The sequence below is a fragment of the Saccostrea cucullata genome, unplaced genomic scaffold (assembly GCF_032062105.1).
Source record: "Saccostrea cucullata isolate Sc308-1 unplaced genomic scaffold, CSIRO_AGI_Scuc_v1 ctg2201, whole genome shotgun sequence".
NCBI lineage: Eukaryota > Metazoa > Mollusca > Bivalvia > Ostreida > Ostreidae > Saccostrea > Saccostrea cuccullata.
Window position 1 is genome coordinate 113,762 of NW_026921523.1, and position 24,090 is coordinate 137,851.

At 34.6% G+C, this 24,090-nt stretch overlaps 1 protein-coding gene across 1 annotated transcript; it reads left to right on the forward strand.

Annotated features, from left to right (window-relative positions):
- Positions 1 to 5,277: 5,277 nt before the first annotated feature.
- LOC134260189 (uncharacterized) lies at positions 5,278 to 24,075 on the forward strand. The gene is made up of 7 exons (XM_062742779.1): positions 5,278 to 7,389; positions 12,506 to 12,675; positions 13,060 to 13,212; positions 17,738 to 17,934; positions 18,312 to 18,424; positions 19,557 to 19,675; positions 20,834 to 24,075. The coding sequence occupies exons 1-7, from the start codon at positions 6,312 to 6,314 to the stop codon at positions 21,056 to 21,058; spliced, it is 2,055 nt and encodes a 684-aa protein (XP_062598763.1). The 5' UTR covers positions 5,278 to 6,311; the 3' UTR covers positions 21,059 to 24,075.
- The last annotated feature ends 15 nt before the right edge of the window (positions 24,076 to 24,090 follow it).

Below are 24,090 nucleotides of genomic sequence, written 5' to 3' on the forward strand. Positions count from 1 at the left end.
TTTTGAGTAAAAATATTTTACTATTAAAGTGTTTTTCTAAAATTAATTGATATGTGAATCAAATGCTAGTGATTTGCATAATGTACATGTGTACCTATTAGTTAAACTATCTGCCATCAAATAAAGGAAACTTGATCCCTGAGGTGCTCACCCACAGTGTGTGTATAGTATTAAGATAGAGAGGTTATAAAGTGTTGATATTTTGAAGGACAAGATTTCCTGTTAAGAAAAATGATATACAGGTTTTATAGTGGCTGGGGGGAGATAGGATTGTATTAAACGGATGTGTTCCAGAACATACTTGTGTATTGACAATGTGATACAGTGTTTTGTTGTGTGTTTACATTTTGCGTAATTATTGTATGATTATCAGATGTGTGTGACATATTTTATAATACGTGTACTGAATGAAAACATGTACTTGGAGATATTGTGACAAAACTATAATTTATACAGATCTAGTTTCACATTCAGGACATCTATTGTGTTTTATGTACTATGGAATTAACATTCCTCCATATAAAAACTGTTCAAAGTTAAAGAAAATTGAATCTCAGTGACTTAGTTGAATATGGATAAGGCAGTAGGATGTATGACCATGCAACACTTCTAAACATTTATGGATCATTTTGATGAAACCTTCATAGAATATACTTTTTTTAATAGACTGTCAACCTGTAATGGTGTATTACAATGTCGTTACAGATAGCGGTACAGAGACAGAAAGCCAACATGTGACATTGTATGGCCCGAGACTTCTTGGAGTCTTTGTTTTATGACCAGATGGAACAGGCTGTCTCAGGACGAGGCGAACAGGCCCCGGGGGTGCCCACCCCAGGGTACGGGAATGTGAACGGGGGAGGGGGATGGGGGTGGGGCAGGGTTTTCTCCAGCTTCATGGAGGCTATAGGTGGCTCCAAGCGGAAGAGTGTAGAAGTTCCAGAGGCGGTGGATATAAGTTCTACAGGGGTGGAGTTTGGGGACCACATCGAGATGGCTCACTTTGGACACGTGGAGCTGTTGATTAAGGGCCACGATTTCGTGCTCCAGCAGCTGTCTAACCCCACCTGGTGTGACGAGTGTGGGGACTTTATATGGGGCCTCTACAAACACTGTCTACGATGTAAATGTAAGTACTCATGTACCAAAAATCTATCTCAAGCACTGTCTTCTACGTAAGTAAACCTGTACCAGAAAGCAAGCTGTAGTCTTTGTTTTCTTTGAAGCAGGTTTTTTCATCCCATCTCATGATTTGTTTTTAGTGTATATCATATTTTATGCCTAGTTTTCTCTTGTAATGGCCATTTTTAATGTTTAGGTATAACACATAATTAATATCTTTGCACTATACATCACATCTAAGTTATTGATAGAAGAAAAATGTTTTCAATGGTCTTCTGATCAAGCTAGTTGATATTCTTGTTAGTTTTGAGTAAACCAATGTCTATATTGAGAGAAAGTACAGGTGAAGGACCTTGAAAAGCAAAAGTTTACTGCAAAAAACAAACTAGTGACATTTCAGCAATCACAACATTAAACGCATATTAATTTTATGCTCATATCTAAAAAGTCTTAATGTTCATTTATACTGGTATCTGCAACACTGGATGATTTTCATCACTTCTTTAGTACCTAGTTTTAGAAATGTACAAAAATGTCTCAATGACATATTTGTCAGTGTTGTAGACAGTTTTTCTTGAGAGGATTTTTTAGCTCACCTGAGCCGAAGGCTCAACTGAGCTTTTCTGATCACATTTTGTCCGTCGTCTGTCCATCCGTCTGTCTGTCCGTCTGTAAACTTTTCACATTTTCGACTTCCTCTCAAGAACCATTGGGCCAATTTTGACCAAACTTGGTACAAAGCATCCTTGGGTGAAGGGGAATTTAAATTGTTAAAATAAAGGGCCAAGTCCCCTCACAGGGGGAGATAATCAAGAAAAGACAAAAATAGGGTGGGGTCATTAAAAAATCTTCTCAAGAACCACTGGGCCAGAAAAGCTGAAACTTATGTGGAAGCATCCTGGGGTAGTGTAGATTCTAAATTGTTCAAATCATGACCCCTGGGGAAAGGGTGGGGCAACAATGGGGAATCAAAGTTTTACATAGAAATATATGGGAAAAATCTTTGAAAGTCTTCTTCTCAAGAACCACTGGGCCAGAAAAGCTGAAACTTATGTGGAAGCATTTTGGTATAGTGTAGATTCTAAATTGTTCAAATCATGACCCCCGGGGGAAGGGCGGGGCCACAGTTGGGAATCAAAGTTTTACATAGAAATATATAGGAAAAATCTTTGAAAATCTTCTTCTCAAGAACCACTGGGCCAGAAAAGCTGAAACTTATGTACACATGGAAGGATCCTGGGGTAGTGTAAATGTCAAAATGTCTAAATTATGATCAGTGGGGTAGGGTGGGGATGCATTATGTATTACAAGGGGGAAATCTGGTAAAGAATAGAATGGTCAAAGCTTCTCATGTGAGCGATGTGGCCCATTGGCCTCTTGTTTTGCTTGAATGCAACAAGGAGAGAGTCCATGAGCAGGGATTTAGAAAAAAAAATAGAAACCAACAAGGAGATAACTTGCAGAAACAGAATATTTTGGCCAGTACAGTCATGATTTCAGTCACGTACTAATGGTAAATTTTTATATATGCCTGCCCGGTTTCAGTCTGTTTTGTGATTCACACATGACAAGTCTTGTCAGACTCTCCCTTCTTGACAGTGTTTTATTCAAAGAAATGTACTATTTTAATTTAGGTTCTTTTTTCAATCATTATTTTCAGACTTCTGCTACATTTAAAAGCACCTGTGAGGTACTTTAGTACGTGTATAAAGCACAACCAAGAAAGATAACTCTGCTAGTCTTAAAATCTTAACACCATGTATATACAAGTTATACATGTACCACCAAGATATGTTTTATCATATAATTTTAGCTTACAGATTACTATATCCATATAAATCCAAGAAAAATATTAATCTTTGCACTTAAACTATCATATGTGTTCTAATTAAGATTGAAGCAGTTAATTAATTAGTCTTTAATTTGTTGCACATAAAAAAAAAATATAGAGCTTTTTTGTTTACAAGTATATCAACAATGATTATTTAACACAAATAAGATGGGAGTCTATCTGCTAAATGTGAAGTTATTCTGAATTTTATACGTAACATTATATGATACATAATCATTTACATGCATTGAAATTTAAGAGAAATGTAAACAGTTATTAAAAAAATGTATGATTAACTATGTATAAAGATATTTCAAGCTAGGGTTCTGAAATGAAAATGCATATATATAATTACTATAGAAAAGAGAAAAAAAAAAATCAAGATAATCATATTAGATTTGTTTTGTTACTTTTTTGTTGATGTTCAATAATTAAGGAATGAATTAACTAGCTACCCAAATTATACTGGAAGAACTTGCCGAGGGTTAATTTTCCATCACTAAGTGTTGAAAGTAATGACAATTTCTTCCTCAATTTTTTTATCCAATTAAATGACTTGTTATAACCAAAATTAAATTATGTTTTTAATATGTCCATTTTAAACAGAAACTGAGAGATATTTAGCAGTACACAGTACCGAAAATTCATTTGCTAGCCATAATGTCATTATTGGTTCCAATATATTTTCATGAACAGGTGGATAGAAGACTGGTATGAATATTTGGATGTTTGCTATGGAAATATATTGTTTAATAAATATAGGGTGTGAAATTATTGAAGGTGTCTTGGCCACTTATCATCATTATTACTGATAAAAATCAGTGTCTCGCTCCCTTGGGTAGAGTATTGGACAGGCCCATGACCCCGAGGGAAATCATACCACAAAGGGTGACAATCAATTAATACTAACAGGCTGATAGTCCTGGCAAATAGGGGACAAATAAAGACATTAGTTATTGTAGTTACTCTCTTATCTTCCTTCTAATTTTAAAGATGTAAACTTATATAACCTTTAATTAGAAATGATTATAATCCCTGTTTTGAAGAAAAAAATTGCCCTATTGCTCAGAAGAAATAGTGTTTCTTCATGGTATTTATAGGTTTTAGTGGGAGAAATTCCACTGTCGGTGTACAGATGAATGACATGAATATAGCGTTAAGATATTTAATTCTATAGAATGGAAAATAAGTCCATAACAATAACACAATATGAAAGGACACACAGTTCATTTTAAAAAGTATACAATGCCCAAACACTCCTTAAATTTTGTCTTGATTGTTCACATCATATATAAAGTCAGGACAGAATGTATTATTTAGGGCTTATAAATATATTTGTGAGAGAAAATGATTTTCAAAATTTCTGTTTTATTGGTTGCCCATGAAAAGAGTAGATAACTCTGGCAGTTTTAAATTTTAAACAAAGGTCTTTGTGTCAAGGTGTCATTGTATGTCGTAAAAATTTTTAAATCTGGAGTTTCACTTTCAAGGTGATCTAGTGTGGGTGAGATGTAGAAAAGCTCTCCATAGAGCCACATCAAGGTTTTCTCTCTTGAACTAAATCTATGTCCGTAGTTTAAAGATAATACCTTCTCCAGCTGATATTCTCGTGGGATTTAAATAAACAAAATGACTGGCGTGTTTATGTACTGGTAAAGCTTGATCCGAGTGATTCACCTGTTTGGGACTGTGTCAGATTTCGAAGAGAAGCACATAAGTGTTACCTTTCTAAGGTGTTTACCTGAAACCATTCTCATTTAATAGCAGTGACATCACAAGATAACACTAGGTGCTGGGGTTTTATTTTTTATCTCAACAGATGGAAAAAATCAGATGATTGATTATATGTGTACAGAGTTTAAACCCGAAGGATTTTAATTAACAAAAGAGAATGTGTTGTTTTTTTTTGGAATTTATCTGTGGAAAACAATATAATAAGAAATTTTTTTGCTGATTAAGAACATTTTTTCTGCTGAGGAATATTCTTCCCATTAACTATTATAACCCATGTGTGCAGTCTTAGACAGATGGATATTTATAGCTAGAGTGACAGTCAATCAGGTAAAAGTATCTTAGTTCGTTAACAAGGTGCCCTCATCAAAAGAACGCTAGTGAAGTCTGAGGCAGCCACGGTCCTGTGATCTCCAGAACTCTGTAATCTGGTGAAATAGGGAAGTCTGGAAGGCAATCATTAGAACTGATTCAAGGATATTCTAAAAATACTTTTGTCCATAGTATTAGCTGGTACATGAGGATAACAAAATAATCTGAAAGTCATTATTAATTAGTGGATCAGATTTCCTGTTACAGAGTAAGGTTTTTTTTTTATGAGGATAAAATTGAGAGAAACTCTGCTTATTGTCCATTTCTTCTGCAAACTGTGATTTATAAACTGTCCGCAGGGTACCCAATCACAGAGGAGAGCTGGTAGGACATCTGGTGTTGGAGAATGTGATGTAACACACTGTGCCTGTTATTGTTAGAGGAAAGCTAAGGGGGATGACATAACATTACAAGGAGGGGGATCTGTCAGACTACATTAGCATCACAGACAGCAGACTGGCCTGACTGTGTACTGAGACACAGTAATAAGGAGGACTTACAGCTTTGTAGCAGCTTACAAATCTTACCAGCACTAGGAGAGTGTGAATCTTAACATTATATCGGTGCATATTAAAAACTCTTTATTCATCTTCGAATGTTGGAGCCTGGATAAGTGTATACTGTTGATTCAGCAAATGAGAGGAAGATTGATGACTTTTAGTAATTGGTTGTGTATTGTTGAGGTGAAAGAAGGAACTGTGTATTAATTAGGGTGGTACTAGTCAGTGTATGTGTGTGACATGTTTGTAGTGTTATACTCGACCAGGCAAATCGTGATGGGTGACGGAGATTGAGGAAATTCCACCTGGTATGTTGGACTGTTCTATTCCTGTTTGTAAGGCTAGCTTTTATCCTTGCTTCAGGTCATGATTCATGTATTGGAGTTTTATCTTTGAGGGAAGTGTGTGTTAAAAAACAACTTTGATTTCTAATTGACACACACTGTAAGTGATTAGTTTCAGGGGGAAATAGGAAAAAAAGTTTTTTGGGGAAATATAGAGCTACAGAAATTATCTAGTCTTAATCAGGTATTTTTAGACTTGCTTCAGGATCCATTAAATTTAGCATCTTCTGTTGATATGCTGGTGAGATAGGGAATCAGTAGTCAGTGATTGGTGTTACAAGCCTCCAAAGCTTTGTATTTAATCTATCCCCAGAGATAAAATCCCCCCTTCCCAACAGGAGAGCTCTGAAGCAAGTGTTATGATGTGCTCATTCAGCTCAACTTCAGTGGATGTCTCAGGCACTGTGAGGCATGGAAGATAGTAGAGAATCATTCCTTCCATTCCGTAAGAAAACCAATAAGCTGAATAGATCCAAGCGCATTAGTGCGGCCAGGAATTTTCTGCAGTCAGAGATATTCAAACTCAATTTTCAAGATATCGCTTCATCACCAAAGTTTAGACCTCTGAGGCATGGATTCATTGATGAAGATGACTTTGAGGATTTTAAGCAGGATTTGTTAGATTTCCGTGTGTTAAAACAAGAATTACGAGAGGGAAGCAGTCCGGAGTGTCAGCGGAGAACCAGACAAGCCACGGCCGAATCACGAAGGAGTCGACTCAGTACAGACCAGTTAATGGAATTCTTCAACAGTGATGAAAACTTCCAGGAGTTTGAGAGAGTGTTTGAGACTTTTAAAAGTAAAAGATTCTCGAATAGTGCGGACAAGCTTCGACTGTCCCTGAACAGGTTCGGGGACGAGGACAGTGATAGCAGCGATGACGACGACAAAACCATCGTGTTAGATGATGAGTTATTTATAGGTGACATTGAAGATGACCCAGAGGAAGATATGTTTACCGAGTTTTTTGACAATGATGCAAGTTTTCTGGAGTTTGAGAGGGAGTTTCAGACGTTTAAGGTAAAACGAAGATCTCGTGTGATTGATAGGATTAACAGACAGTCTGGCTGTGACATTGTGTCAGAACTACAAGCCCTCTGTGATAGAGACCCTACAAAGAAATACGATGCCATGCTGGAAGCTGGTGAACACAGACTTTGGAACTCAGGTGGAGAATGGGACTATATATTCAGTCATCTGAACAAAAAGAGGTCCACGTCAGCCTCGAACATATCAGGGAATTATGGGAGTTGTTCAAGTCTTAACACAGTTCATACATACTCCGAATGTGATACTGGATTTTATTCTGCGGACCCTAGTAATGTGAACAGTATTCAGAATACTGTGGAATATAAAAGCAATGTACTAAGTTGTTCAGGTTCACAAAGTGATATTTCAGGTTGTGTACAATGTTGCTCAGAACCAAGTGATGTGAACAATGTACCAAAGTGTTCATGTTCAGAACCAAGTGCTCAAATTTCTAGTCATGGTAAGTTCAGCATCCGGGGTTTAAATCAGCAGTTTACTTCATGCATAATTCAATTAACAGCACACGAATACTTACAGGCAGAATGGCAAACACATTTGCATTACATAATATAAATTACAAGTTATTTCATGTATTACCATTAACTTCAGGCATCCTTAACAAATTCTTGAAATGAAAATTAGGTTTGGCATTACTCTGCATGCAGAGAGAGAGATTATGGAATTTCTGAACATTCATTTCCTCTCTGTAATGACTGTATTATTTACCTAAGATTATTACATCATATTGACTACAGGTAAATAGAGGTATCAGATAGGATGTGATTCTTAACAGCTGAGGCAAACACAGGTAGAATCAGGAAAAGTCAATCATTCTAATGTGTTAAATGTTCACCCTAATCTCAGAGATAATGCTGCACCCTAGGGGACCCATTCAAAAACTGCTTATCTGCACACACATATGATTACAAAAAATTACATAGGTAAACTCAGGTGTTTGCAATCAGATCATATAACTAACTTGATATCATCAAAGACAAACACTTGATGCATCAAAAACATGCAACAGTATTACAGAAATTACAAATCATCTTCATTAATAATGAGAGTAAGTCTCAGATGGTTATCAGATTATAAATATTGCATAATCTTGGTACAGTGATTAATTTTCTTAATGGCTACCCTAATGGCTTTAAGGTGTACATTTATCAGATACAGATCTTTAGGCACCACCACCTGTGGTCTCCCACATGCTGCCCTGTGGTACCAGTTAGGCCTGAGTGTATAAGTGGTTCCAGTCATTTTACTGGTTGTATGTACCATTTCAGTTTTTGTCAAGTCTGCATGGCTGTGTTGTTACATTGCAGTAGTCTTCTAACATGCCTACAAAAAATAAATTGTCTGGTTTCCATGGCAGTTTTCTGCAGAAGAAATCCTCTAAAAATATTTAAGTTAAAAATATTACATGCCTTTGAAGTGGTTTGGAGAACAATTTTGATGAAGAGTATAGTGACAATTAAGAAATGCTTGTCTATTGGAACTAACTAGGCTTGTGTAGACAACAGTTATTAAAGTAAATCACATTATTCCAGTTCATTTCAAGGTTAAATACAATGAATAACAGATAAATTATTGTACAGTGTTCTATAAATACAGGTGTCTGCCCTCAAAATTCCTTGTGGACCAAGATGCATTTTATAAGTGGGGTCATGGGGTCATATCCTTTCTTTGAAGCTCCTTTGATTAGATTAAGTATTTGACATTAATGGAGTAAGTGGGTATCTAGTGTGTAATTATCGTTTGGAGGGGTTCATTGATGATGCTCTATAATTAGGGCTGTTCTTTCTCGATTTTATGGTAGGTGCCTTTGGCATCTAGCATGTCCATGGTAAAAATGTCTGGTAATTCTCAAACCAGCTACAGAAAAAAGTCGAAGGGGGTACTAGTTGAATTGCAATGATGAGAAAATTTAATCCATTATGGTTATTGCTCAAGGTGTAAAATTTTGTAAAATGTATACTAGCAAGGTATAAATGAGATCTATGCACTTTATAATTAGTGACCATTGCTGTCATTTTCCGCTACAAGCATTTTTGTTAAGTTTAAATATAAGCTTCTTTCAGAAAAAAAAGGGATTTTCGTAGCTCATATGTTATACCTCAATTAGTTAAATGTTAATTTTGAGGAAAATAATTGGTCTTTTTTTTTTCTTTTTTGCATTTTTGATGTCCAATAAACATGATAAAACTTCATGAAAAAAGAATACAATGATATTAGTAAAATATTCTATGAAAAGATGTATAGACCAGAGACCAGTAAACCAACATAAGTAATTATATATACAGATATAAGTATGAACTCTCTTGATGCCCCAGACTGAACTGAACGAACCCAGCTGACTATAATGTTAGATCTGGAGGCACTTTAAAATTAATTGATAGGTTTATTCATATTTCTCCTGAAACAGAGGAAGTGGGTTGAATGACTAACCTAAATTGGCTTCATTATTGGAACCTAGGTGTATCAGCTTATTTTAGTATTGTAGAACTTGAATAGAATTTTATATGGACAGTTCTCTTTAGACAATGCTGTATATATTTCTGTTCCTTTGTTTGAGTTTCTTATCAGATTTTATGTTTCTTTGAAGGAATCTGTCAACAGGTTTAGGTGTTTACATGTTTACAATACGTACAGACCTTGAATCACCAGGTTTATCATAACCAATATACCTCAAGTGGTTAATTGGGTTAATTGGGGATTTTTAATCTGCAAGGGATTAAACGCCTTCGGCGTTTATGGGATATCAAAGTAAACAATTTACAGTCAAACCTTGATATTTTGAATCAAAGTAAACAATTTACAGTCAAACCTTGATATTTTGAACTCAACGGAACCAAGAATAAAATTCTATGAAATAACTGAATTTTTGAGGTAATTAGGATTAAAAAAAAAACCATAAAGAATAAGCGGTTGGAACTGCTAATTCACTGTGACGTCTCCCTGATATTGAGATATCAGAGTCTGGAACAATGTAATTGAACCGTCTATTGTTTAATCAGTAGGTTATATAATATCTGTCTGGCTAGCTTTATAGGTGAACAGTGATATGGAGACACCAGGGTTATTTGTTGTAGGAAAATCTGGTTTATGGTTGTATGCTTTATAGTTAGAACAACCTGCCTTCAATTGTAATAAGAGTACATAGGTATCTTCAGGTTTTATAGTGAGACATACACAAAGTGACTGAAATAAAGCCCAAACTTTGGACTTTGGATTAGGAAGTTGACTTCCCTGTCAAGTCGATATGGTATTACGCCCTACTTTGGTTAGGAGAAACCAGCATACTAGTACAATGCTATCCAAAAGACATCAGCCAATTAGAGAACACTGCTATGTTCATGAAATCTGTCTCTTCTAAGGAGCATCACAGTTTCTCTATTATAACAAATCTTAGATTTACAGTTCATTCTTAGACAAGCTCTGCAATCTTTATTTTTATTTTGCCTGTGAGTTTATTTTTGGTGTATTAATTGGGTTACTGGAATCTGTGTAGACACAGGGGTATGCAAGGTTATCTGTTTACAGGAAACCCCATCAAAAACACAGTCTGATGTTAGATTAGAAGACTGTTATACAGACATATACATTCAATATTGTGTGTTGTAACTTATAATCAATGCACATGAGGAAACATACCGGTACATGTATTTAGAAAAAAAATAGATATGTAAATAGTTTGTCCTGTCCTGTTTTATTCAGCCATCTCAAGTATCAGCCACTGTAGCCCACTAACTGAACTACTGTATCTACGGTTATGTGTTAACAGATGTTCCCTATACTTCTCTGCTACTGTATATGTCTGTGCCACTAATCACCAGTGGTAACTGAGCAAAATGAATACAGTAGCCTAATGGAGGGCATATAACTTAATACACTTGTTTTGAAATGAGTTTAGGAGTGTCTCAGTCCATGAAAATCTTTTCTTGGTTGATTAAAATCCAAGAGTAGATTGAAATATATATTAGAGTAAAGCACAGTAAAACTTGTCTATCCAAGATATTGCATATTCTGAAACCTTGCTTATAACTAGATGTACAATGTAAACTTTTCTTTTATTGAATTCCATTGATTGAAATGTTGTCTAGTCTGGAATTTCGTCTTAATATCCAGTCAATGAAATGGGGCCAGTATCGTTTTACGTATATTCATGTGTTTCATGTGTACTTGATACATATACATGCAATGGTTTTTCTTATAAAAGCCTTAAATGATTTAGAGTGGAATAATAAATTCATATGGGAACACTGTGCCCTCAGAATGTGCCACCACTAAATGGTTGACATTAGTGAATAATAAATGACATATTCTAGTTATTTTTGTTCATTAATGAAGGGGCAGCATTAATTACACTCCGAATTCATTTACCATATTTGGTGCCGTTATTGTAATTAGATGAAGTCTGCTTTACATATTTCCATTCCAGAAAGCTGACTGTACAAATTAATTACAGTGTTGACTTTTACGTTAATACAAACTTTAGCTAGAGAGTGGAATTCATAGTTCTTAAATTCAACTAGCTGTAGCTTTATATTCAATAAGGTTTCTGAATGTCAAGCAAGCTGACACTCCTGCATAACAGCATTCTAGAATATATTTATGATCTACATGTATATTTGAAATTGATAACACCTGAATAAATCAAAATCACAAAGTTCATCAAAGGACGTAACCGAGATCGCGTCTCTCCCATAACGCTAAAGTCGGTCAGCTGCAATACACATCGCCGACGTTTAAAAAAAAAGAAACACAAATCTTAAAAAAAAAAGAGTGAATGCCATAGTTTTATCATCACTTAAATGTTGAAAATGCACAGAATGTATTTTAGAATTTAATTATAAGTTATCTGTGTAAAATACATGTAATTATATCTGATGCACTTGGAATATATCTTTTTGATAGAGTTATATTCACAAATTTTTTGAAAACATATAATCTGATTTTGTGGATAGTATGACTTGGATTGATACGCGTAACTAATAAATCTAATGATCAATGAATCATGCACTACTCGACTTTTTTTGTTCGCAAATATTTTAAAAAAAGTAAATTTTGCGATAATATACATAAGAGAAGGCAGTCATTACAATCACTTGATTAATGTTACACTCTTTATGATCACTTCCAAAAATGAAGAAAAGGATAATTAGCATGATTAGCCTTTTTTCATTTTTTGTAAAGTTCATTAAATTTAAACTAGATGTATAAAAGCTCTTTCATAATACTGTAGATCACTATATTTTCGTGACACCTTATTTTCGCGAGATAGTCATTGACTCTTGATTAGCGAGACAAAATTTTCATGAATTGTGGTTATTGCTCTATATAATCTTAAGGAATGCTATTATACGCAAGAATTAAATTTTTGCGAACACACTGTCTCACGTAATTACGAGAAAATAAAGTTCTCATGATTAAAAAGTGATTTACAGTAATTATTAAGGAATGAATTCAATTTTTTTTGTCTCAATAAGAGGCAGTTTTTGTCTATTTTAATTTGCATTCATTAATCTGATCCAGAAACACATTAGATATAAAATTGGATGATTTAATCTTTACAGATTGTCATTTTACAAGCCACCAGAAGTGTGCCCAGTTAGTGCGTCTTCCGTGTAAACACTCCCCCGACGGACTTCCTCTAGACGACTCCTCCCAGGAAGTGGAGGGACTTCCCAGTGTCTCCGACGTTAACCTGAGCGCCAGCAGCGAGGCTACCTCGGAGGCCGCTAATGTACGTCAGATAAAATTCACAGGGGCCTGGGGAAGTAGATTTGATACTCAGCAGAGGGTTATTGGAAATCAGTTGCATGCATGTTCTGGGGAAATTTTTTTATCGATCGAAATATGATTAAATAGTGCAAAAATAAATTTCAAAATGTTCTGTTAAAAAAAATAGTTAACTCAATGCTGATAGATTATTTATGTAATTTAAATTTGTAGAAAGTTATATGCTAGAGAGTGAAAAATGAAATTTGAGGAAGAGGTGCTATATGTTTTGAGGATTTAACATATGCCAATTCCTTTCTTAATGTGTTAAGATTACAAGAAAAAGTTTAATGAATAGCATCTTTTGTGTGTGACTGATTTCGGTAAATGTAAGGGTTGATTTTTGCAGGAGAAGGACGAGACAGACAGTGGCTACAGATCAGGGACAATCCCCGACGACAAGTTACCACGGAAACCAAGCCAGGCCACTCTAAACAGGGAGGAGTTAAAGAAGAAATTAGAGGAATACAATACACTGGTGCCAGGGGCAGACTTCAAACTAGTAAGTGTTACATGTACAGAAGTTAGAGGAATACAATACACTGGTGCCGGGGGGCAGACTTCAAACTAGTAAGTGTTACATGTACAGAAGTTAGAGGAATACAATACACTGGTGCCGGGGGCAGACTTCAAACTAGTAAGTGTTACATGTACAGAAGTTAGAGGAATACAATACACTGGTGCCGAGGGCAGACTTCAAACTAGTAAGTGTTACATGTACAGAAGTTAGAGGAATACAATACACTGGTGCCGAGGGCAGATTTCAAACTAGTAAGTGTTACATGTACAGAAGTTAGAGGAATACAATACACTGGTGCCGAGGGCAGATTTCAAACTAGTAAGTGTTACATGTACAGAAGTTAGAGGAATACAATACACTGGTGCCGGGGGCAGATTTCAAACTAGTAAGTGTTACATGTACAGAAGTTAGAGGAATACAATACACTGGTGCCGAGGGCAGACTTCAAACTAGTAAGTATTACATGTACAGAAGTTAGAGGAATACAATACACTGGTGCCAGGGGCAGACTTCAAACTAGTAAGTGTTACATGTACAGAAGTTAGAGGAATACAATACACTGGTGCCGGGGGCAGACTTCAAACTAGTAAGTGTTACATGTACAGAAGTTAGAGGAATACAATACACTGGTGCCGGGGGCAGATTTCAAACTAGTAAGTGTTACATGTACAGAAGTTAGAGGAATACAATACACTGGTGCCGGGGGCAGACTTCAAACTAGTAAGTGTTACATGTACAGAAGTTAGAGGAATACAATACACTGGTGCCGGGGGCAGACTTCAAACTAGTAAGTGTTACATGTACAGAAGTTAGAGGAATACAATACACTGGTGTCGAGGGCAGATTTCAAACTAGTAAGTGTTACATGTACAGAAATTAGAGGAATACAATACACTGGTGCCGGGGGCAGACTTCAAACTAGTAAGTGTTACATGTACAGAAGTTAGAGGAATACAATACACTGGTGCCGGGGGCAGACTTCAAACTAGTAAGTGTTACATGTACAGAAGTTAGAGGAATACAATACACTGGTGCCGAGGGCAGATTTCAAACTAGTAAGTGTTACATGTACAGAAGTTAGAGGAATACAATACACTGGTGCAAACTAGTAAGGGTACAGAATTTCAAACTAGTAAGTGTTACATGTACAGAAGTTAGAGGAATACAATACACTGGTGCCGGGGGCAGACTTCAAACTAGTAAGTGTTACATGTACAGAAGTTAGAGGAATACAATACATACAGACTTACACTGGTGCCGGGGGCAGACTTCAAACTAGTAAGTGTTACATGTACAGAAGTTAGAGGAATACAATACACTGGTGCCGAGGGCAGATTTCAAACTAGTAAGTGTTACATGTACAGAAGTTAGAGGAATACAATACACTGGTGCCGGGGGCAGATTTCAAACTAGTAAGTGTTACATGTACAGAAGTTAGAGGAATACAATACACTGGTGCCGAGGGCAGATTTCAAACTAGTAAGTGTTACATGTACAGAAGTTAGAGGAATACAATACACTGGTGCCACTGGTGGGGGCAGATTTCAAACTAGTAAGTGTTACATGTACAGAAGTTAGAGGAATACAATACACTGGTGCCGAGGGCAGATTTCAAACTAGTAAGTGTTACATGTACAGAAATTAGAGGAATACAATACACTGGTGCCGGGGGCAGACTTCAAACTAGTAAGTGTTACATGTACAGAAATTAGAGGAATACAATACACTGGTGCCGGGGGCAGACTTCAAACTAGTAAGTGTTACATGTACAGAAGTTAGAGGAATACAATACACTGGTGCCAGGGGCAGACTTCAAACTAGTAAGTGTTACATGTACAGAAGTTAGAGGAATACAATACACTGGTGCCAGGGGCAGACTTCAAACTAGTAAGTGTTACATGTACAGAAGTTAGAGGAATACAATACACTGGTGCCAGGGGCAGACTTCAAACTAGTAAGTGTTACATGTGGAAAACTGGTAACCACTTTTGATTCTTGCATTTACCAGTAAAGAATTGGGGTGGGGATTGAAATAGAGATATGAAATGTAAATTTTGTTGGAGACTTAAATCATTTGCCAAAATTGTGATATTAAAGGTTTAGGTTTCAATGAGAGAGATGATGGCAATTTAGATAGCTGATATTTTGTTTGTCCTTGCATTTCAAGGTCACCTTGTCTATTGTGAAGGTGTTTAAGATGAGACCTTAGTGAGTGAATGAAGCTTGTGTCAATTTTAATGATGTTAATATGGCTCTATTTTAAATAAAAAGAAAAATGAATGAACAGGATATTGAGAAGTGAATTCATTGATTCTCAGAAATTTAGATGTGATCATTTAAAACTTCAGAAAATCCCAAGCTGTTAAACTTTTAAGTTACTCAGAGCTTAAGATTCTTAGAAATCTTTGTAGAAATAGAATTTTGGGATTAGATAAAGTAACCAAGATCATTGAACTAATGATGGCTGGTAGGAGAGATTTTTTTCTGGCACAAAAAAGAATTTTTATGATAACATGCCAAAGTTAAAATTTATCTCTCTTTAACTCAAAGAAGATATAAAAGTTGAAAAAAAATTTTGGATTGCAAACCGACCACTTGTTAAACAGGTGATCCTGGCAATCAGTTTGTTTTGATATATTTGTAAATTATTTTGAAAGGAGGAGTTTTTGAGAAGATAAGATGTTAATGTTCTAATCTTTCAATCAAAATGTCTCATAAATGAATTATTAATTTAATATGATTTAAGAGATGAAAGTTTTTATAAGAGCAATTAGCGTGCATGTGAATTAGTGCTTATACTAGACTTTCGAACTGAACTACCAAACCTTAGACAATTTCATGTTTAGATTTTCATCCACAAAGACAAAAAGGTACAAAAATGTAAAGACATTGGCTTATAGTGATTTAATTAAAATTTCTCTTTATTATCTGGAAGAAGTCTGAGGTATATATTTGAAGAATTCTTTTTCCACAATAAAAATCATGTTTAGTACTGCCAACATGCGGCACATGCATTGAGTGGAATGCAGACAATGCACTGGTAGATTTCTTGTTAAGATGCAGGATAAATCATACACATCATAGTGAGTCTGAAGGTTTGTCAATCTCTGTGTCGAGTTCCTGTGGTTGTCTTTGTTTCTGGGGGAACCCTAGAAGGAAGACAGATGTTTCAAAAAAAGTAAAGAGGTGAACAAACCCACAAACAGGCAGACAGAGTCAACGATAAACATATGGGGTGTCTGAGTCAGTTAAAAGCTTGCTTGTTAGTGTGTGTAACCTCCATGTCACAAAGATTTCATCTGACATAAATAACTTTCATACATTCTGTTTATTTATGATTCCACTTAGATCAATCTATCTTGAAAACTACATGGTTTGGTTTGCAATGTATTGGGTTATATATGTCAAAATAAGTTTACTACATGATTGCAACTTGGATTGCATCTTTGCCAGGATTATTAAGGAATCTGTGTGAAATGTTAGAATTTCATTTCTGATTTACTTGAAAGCAATAAGTCAAACAGCACAGATATACACAGGTATCTTATGAATTGTATGGGGTTATTTGTTGCCTTGTTGGTGCTCCAATGCCCCATCTTCAGATTAACCAAACATTGCTTGGCAGAAGATGGAGGCTATAGAATGTCTACAAGTTATCATACAGGAAAAATAAGTCTTGGAGATTCTCCAAAATACACCATGTGGTGAATCACTTGGAATAGCTTCACCGAGTGTGAAAATCCTACCATCTAATGGACAAGCACCTGAATAAATGTACCTAATGAGTTCTCCCTGGTCCAGTAAGTGTGGTCTCCCCCATCAGGTGTTTGATACAGTACATTATATACATGTAATACACGTCATTAAAATTTCAAGTGTACAACTTTAATTCAGTGCTTCTCTGCATATGAAACTGAAAGCTAAACTAAAAAGACTGACATACTATATATTATGCTAAATAGTTCTTAAATTAACTTTTTTTATTTGGTTACCCAACTTTTTATACTATGTTAAGATATCATATTGCCAATAACAAGAACTTCATTGCTTTTAAACTTAAATGAAAGCATTCCTAAATGCAATAAAATTTTTCATATCCTGTTCTAGAAAATAGTAAAAAAAGAAAATGCCAGAAAGTATTTTAATTTGAAATACCTGACAGACTTGAAGAGTTATAAATTGAGAGCATTAGAACCCCTTTTTCTTTGATGAGTCAGTCTGACTCTATCATGTCATATTGATTATTTTAACCCAGTACATAACATCCTTTCTAATATTGGCTGGAGAAATCTGATTTTCCTGTAACACATAGTGTGTCATCACTCTATCCCTGTCATCTTCTCAGATGACTGTATGAAGTTCTTTTCTCCTGTGGTATTAGTCTGAACAATATATGCTGTCTTTTCTCAGTTGAAACAATCTGATCAAATATTTTCTTTTAACAATGTAAGGATGGTAGAATCTAACTACTAATGTAATTACTTAAATTTCTTTTTACTTCTTGCAGCATACAGAGAAGGGTGAAACTTTCCAGGGTTTTGTGAAAGTGACCTTGAACCTTGTACGACCTATCTGTATGTCTCTGGGGGCACGACCCCCTTCTGTCTACGAACTCCTGACCAATGAGCACATCGTAGAACAGAACACCCAGACTATTTCGTTCTACATGCCCCGTGACACAGTCAAGTCTATTCATATAACCAGGTAAGGGACCAATAAATGGAAATACTAAAATATGTACACTGGTCATCCAGGCTTGAGTTATTGGCCAAGAGTTTGAATACATAAGTTAATTATTCCTATTTTATATAAAATATGACTTAAGCAAAACCCACATATATATAAATTTGAAGCTAACAGAAAACTTCAGTGGGGCTTGTATTTGGACCAAATTGATTTTGTTGTTGTGTTGAATCCATTAGCTTAACTGAGCTAATTTGTGTTAAATTTAAAAATTGAGATATTTTGTTCTGATAAGAAAAATAAGTAACATACATGTTTACTGTATGTGTACTGTGGATGCAGTTTGATGTCATTAGAAAATACTGTTCACATTTTGATATTGTTATTTCTTATAACAGTGATGAAACTACAAAGGACGTGATCTCCATGTTGTTGAAAAAGTTCCATATTTTAGACAATCCCAGAAAATTTGCCTTGTATGAGCAAGAGCTGAATGAGAAAGGCAAAATAGGTAGGTGGATCTAACTTTTTATGAAAGAGTTTGTTATGTGAAAATATTTTAAGATGATCCAGTTCAATATGAAAAGAATTCAAGGTAATTGTTACAGCATCTTTGTACATGCAGCTCTAGAATTTGCAAAATACTAGTACGTGTAAGAAATAACATGGTATTCAAAATGGGGATTGAAAGTTCTTGTATGACTGTAAAATATCAGACCACCATCAGTCTCAAATATGCCTTTGTTTGATAAATTTCCTTGATAATGATAAGTTGCATGATGTACCTCAAAGATAAAAACAAAGAATATAAATAGAATAATCTGAGGAACCTATCAAGGTTAGAATAATGTTTAAAATTTTTTGAAGAAAAAAAAATGGAAGTAACAGACAGCCGTGGTAGACTTTGAGAGTCATTGACGCAATACTGACGTAGTTAAGGTTGTAGAAAAACATTGAATTTATGATGTATAAGTAAAGACAAAACACAGGATTTTCTTTTGAGAGTTAGCTATCAGAACCAAAGAGAAATTTCTCACAGAAATAAAACAGATGAATTTTTATAGCAATGATTTTTCCAGCTATTTTTGTCAGCAGTTCAATAGTTGACTTACTGTAAATATGAAAATTGTAATCTAGTTGGCTGGTTGTAGCTATGACTTGATATTATCTGTAGATTTTAATGAGTAGATAAATTCTGAAAGTTTTCTGTACCATAAGACCTTACTTAAAAAGCCTGATTTAAGCTAGGTTTGATACCTCATACACCATCATCTACTACATGTATTAAGTATTACCACTTAATATGAAAGGTTAATGAACCATCCGCTGATAGAATTCGCTTACAGTGAAACCAGAAACCAGTAATTCTCATTTCTTATATCAGTGACTCTTCAAACAAAGTTGTTTGTGTAGAAATGTTACTTTTTCAAGGCCTGTAGTCTCGTTATTAAAGTCAAAAGGGCATTTCAATGACAGATTTCTTGAGGTCTATGCTTGTATTTTCATTAAACCACTTTATCTCTTATCAGAAATACCTGTAACAAAAATCTATTGGTGAATCTCTGATATCTGAGCTTTATATGACATCTAGTTAGTGAAATTATGTACATGTATAAATAATGATGTTATTTATCTATTTTTAGCCAAGCTTCGTCGGATCCAGGAGACGGAATTCCCGCTCCACGTATCATTACTCTGGGACTCGGACCGAATAGACAGAACACGTTTTGTTTTACAGGAAAACGAAAATGGTGAAATTGATGTAAGAATTTTTTTTTGACCACAAATTTTGAACTTATCAGAAATTTGTAATACCCTTGCAAAACTTTTTTAATGTTGCAGTAATAGCATACATGTACATGTAAAGGGCAAGTTAATTCTTCAGAAATTCATTTTAGTGGTATAAAGCTGTCAAAAGTTTACAGACTGCAGTTAGAAGTTCTTATTAATATAAATATATACATGTCAGAGATATATTTTTAGAATTTTTCTTGCAGTTTTGAGAATTTGAGTTTTCATTTGTTGACTCGTAGAAGAATTGAAAGTGAAAACAGAGATTTTATTAGCATTTAGGAATTGGAATGCCAGATTTTGGACACCTGTCCAAAACAAATTGATCAGACAACAATCAAGATAAAGGCTCAATGAAGCTATAAATCTTAGCATTAGGAAATCCTCATAGCTTGTCAGTAACCTCAGATCACAACAGGGGGTATTCCTTATATCAGAAGTAATAGGGGAGAAGTCATTGATCAGAAAGTACAAATTTCCATTTGCACATACGATATGATTGCAGTTTTGAAGCATGCCAAAAATACATTTGGATTTTCTCCAGAATTATAGAAATTTTTGGGGGTGAAATATTGAAAAAAAATGCACTGATATGTAAGGTATCAGTGCAATGCTAATTAAACAATATATGTTTTACTGATGATATTTGAAATCATTCTTGATTTTCATTAAATCATGAGTGTGAGACAAAGAAGCTGGATTTGTTTAGTCATTTACTTACTGGCAGATTAGCTTGATACACAGCAAGAAATCACTGCTTATCTATAGCTTTGTATGTTGGGAGTAGATAGAATTTGTTTTTCTTGTTGATTCTTCTTGTATCAGTTTTATATTTGATGTTCAAGGAAATGAACACACCCAAGATATATTTGAATCAGTGATTTTATCATCTGGTTTGTCTGTCTGTCCTTAATAAACATTTACTATAACAGTTTCTGTCATACATGTTTAATTTATAATGGTATATATATGACTTAACTGTCAAGATGATGCTCATTGATGTAAGTTCAAACACAAAACTCAAAAAATCAGAAGGAAATTGAATTCTGCTATACAAACAAGTATGATAAATATTGTTACCCTTTATTTTCATTTTGATGCACCGTTAACACATATTTTCTCTTTGCAGTGGGAGGCCTTCAGTTTACCCGAGCTAAGTAACTTCCTTCGAGTGTTAGACAGGGAAGAACAAGAGTACCTAACAGAACTCAAACACAAGTATAAATTCATGAAGAAGATTGTCCAGCAAAGACTCAAAGAACTCCGAATCGAGAAACACCAAGCTGCTGGCAGCAAAAGGGACTCGTACATCCGTCCTGCCGGGGCTGATCACCCGCTGGCCCAGTCTTCATGATTTGTACATACGGTTGTGATGCCTCCAAAGAGGATGTGGTGCTCTTGTCATGTGATATAAAATTGTCCAATCAGGGAGCCTCATTACATTATGTGCAGAACTGAATCAATCAAAATGAGGCTTTCTAACTCATTGGATTCAATTTCTTTCGTACCTCGGGTGTTGATATGATGTGGACATTATGTCAGTGTAGTGCCTAAATGTGTAAATGTTCATTCCCAATCTGGAGATGAAAAGTCCAAAAAAATAATCACTGTGATGTTTATTTTACTATTTTGTGTTTGAAACTGGCTTGGAGACAATTGATTCCCATCTGTAAATGGCTGTCAGGGCCATTATTTATGTATAGTGTTTATATTATATATAAGATGTAGATTATAATAGGCATGCATCAGAGACTAGTCATGCTGAAAAAAAAATATAAAACATTGTTAAATTTGAAGTATACTCATCATTGTATAGATCAACTATAAGTGCTGTCTCCATTTCTCTGTAGGTGATTTTTTTTAGGGCAACATGGATTTAATTCATTGTTTTAGAGCTATACCTATTCTTCTGGTAGAAGCCCTATCCTGCATTATCATTCAGTATTACATGTACATGTAACATTAAATGCATGGAGGTGCCAATGGAATCTATTATCAATTTGTAGCTGGCGAAAAAAAAAATAGAAGGGCTATGAATTAACCCCCAAAATGTCTCTATTTAGCTAAAAATATAGATCAATACAAAACCGACAGATTCAAATTGGCCACAAATTTTGGGACACTACTCAGTGTGTAACTTGGTTAAATGATATTAAGAGATATTAATTAAGAGTAGATATTAATGTTTTATTTTTTATAATTATCAAACTGGGTTTATAATTCTGTCTTGCACAATCAAATATGTATAATATGTAAGTTGGCAGCTCTGTGTTTTACTGCAAATTTATTGCGTCACTTAAAGATCATGCCTATGTGATATTTTTCTCTGGAAAAAATTATATGTACACCTTATGTAAACTTCACATAATATCATCCAAATGCCTTTCAAGTGATTTTTGCCACCACGCATTCAACATTTACATCCTATATTCAAATTTTAAAAGAATTAAAAAAGGTGGACTTCAAATATATCTGTCAACTTAATCACATGAATAGTATAGCAGCAAAAATATTTGGCATAATATTGGATGCAGATCAAATCTGTGTCAACCCTAGCTGTGTTCCAGGTGCATGTGATGCCAAAGTTCTCAGTAACTATATACCTATACCAAACCCATCTATTAGCAGGAGTAGATATATGTCTTAGGATAGGATGTCAAGGGAAAATTCAGTAAATGAAAAATGTGTCCACAAATACTTACTGGTAGAAAAAGACCCCCCTTGTAATATTGCAACATCTTGTTGACACAAAACACTATGCTTCAATATAATTAAATGATATGGCTTTGGAATTGCATAGCGTAAAAAATATACGGATAAAATAGATTTATTTATTATTTGTACAGCAGATGTTTCCCTAATTGAAAGTGCCTTCTCTCCACTCAGAACATGTATATTGTCAATATACTAATATAAACTGTTAAAAAAAAGGTACAGAATACATTAACAGCAATATAGTTCAAATTTAAGCAGATTCATCATTCTGATACTTTTTATAAATATATATATAAAAATTGCAAATATGTTTACTGGATCACCATTTGAATTTTTTTACTATCTGTCTGGTAAATAGCAAATGGCTGCCATTTTTCATGGCAACCAGCTAGGGGGTGAAAATATGCTGAAATCAGCTGATGTATAAACGAGCCATTGGAGTTTTGTTTATATAGGACACAGGAGAAGGGAGCCTGTTTACATTCCCTTCTGAACAGGTGTCCTCGAATTAAGAAGAAAATTTCTAGATGCCAGACAGATAATGAAAAATGAAATCAGTCAGAAATTCCTCATACCCCAAGGTCCTTTTTTTTGATAGAAAACATCTTGATATTCTACTTTCAGCTGTGTTTAAGTACACTGTCACTGTGTTATTTTGACCATTGGATGCTACTCTGCATCCACATGTTTTATGCAGCACCTATAGGTAAATACACTACACTTTCAGTAGAATATAGTTTGCATAACATTCCCGGTACAATAAACATACTTGAACTGTATGTCGACCATGTCCTGCCTATTCATGCTAGCTAGTATATGACTTCCATCAAAGAAACACCATATAGAAGTATTCTACATTTATAGTACATTTGTATATGAGTAATGTATATATATATTGAAAAAAATTATTTGAGTGCCAGTGTAAAATTCTAAATAGAATTGCATTTATTATTGTATTTATTGTCATTTACTCATGATTTGCATCGTTTGTGGTCAATATCTACCATTTTTACGAATTTCAAAATTCATGTTTTTTTCCCTCATTGGAACATGTACAGATGTTATCACACAACACAACATTTTCAGGTTTTGATTTTTTATTTGGGTCGGGGTTTGATTTTGTATTTGGGTTGGTGAGGTGGATTTAGCTAGGTCTTTTTCTTGATCTTTATGAGAGAAAAAATATGTGTATCATCATATTATAGTCATCTATATCTATTAGGCTAGCATATTAGTGATCATACATATAAGCAGAAGATGTGAATATATTAAAATTTGTTTCTGCAAATGCTGTAAAGTACACAGCATTGACCTTTGATCTCTAAGTAATTGAATGATTCTTTAATTGAAAAAATGGCTCATATATTTATTATGGAATGACTGATTAATTATCACTTTAATTTGGCACCTTACATTTTTGTTTTGGTGTGCAGTGTTTAACAGATTGTATATGTACTACAGTTGAGAACTTGTTAACGATATCATTGATTATTAATTCAGGTCAAATTATGACCTTGAAAGGTCATGACATGACCTTGTATCATCAGAGTAACCACAGCTTTATGGATCTTGTTACATATATTGTTGAATTCTCTGTACCTTACTTTCAACAAAAGAAAAACTGTTAAAAAAACAATAAAAACAAAACAAAAATCATCAGTTGTTTCTCAT

Coding starts and splice junctions, on each gene's coding strand:
- LOC134260189 (XM_062742779.1), top strand. CDS start 6,312: ATGGAAGATAGTAGAGAATCATTCCTTCCATTCCGTAAGAAAACCAAT. Junction 12,676..13,059: donor CTACCTCGGAGGCCGCTAAT/GTACGTCAGATA, acceptor TGATTTTTGCAG/GAGAAGGACGAGACAGACAG. Junction 19,676..20,833: donor ACGAAAATGGTGAAATTGAT/GTAAGAATTTTT, acceptor TTCTCTTTGCAG/TGGGAGGCCTTCAGTTTACC.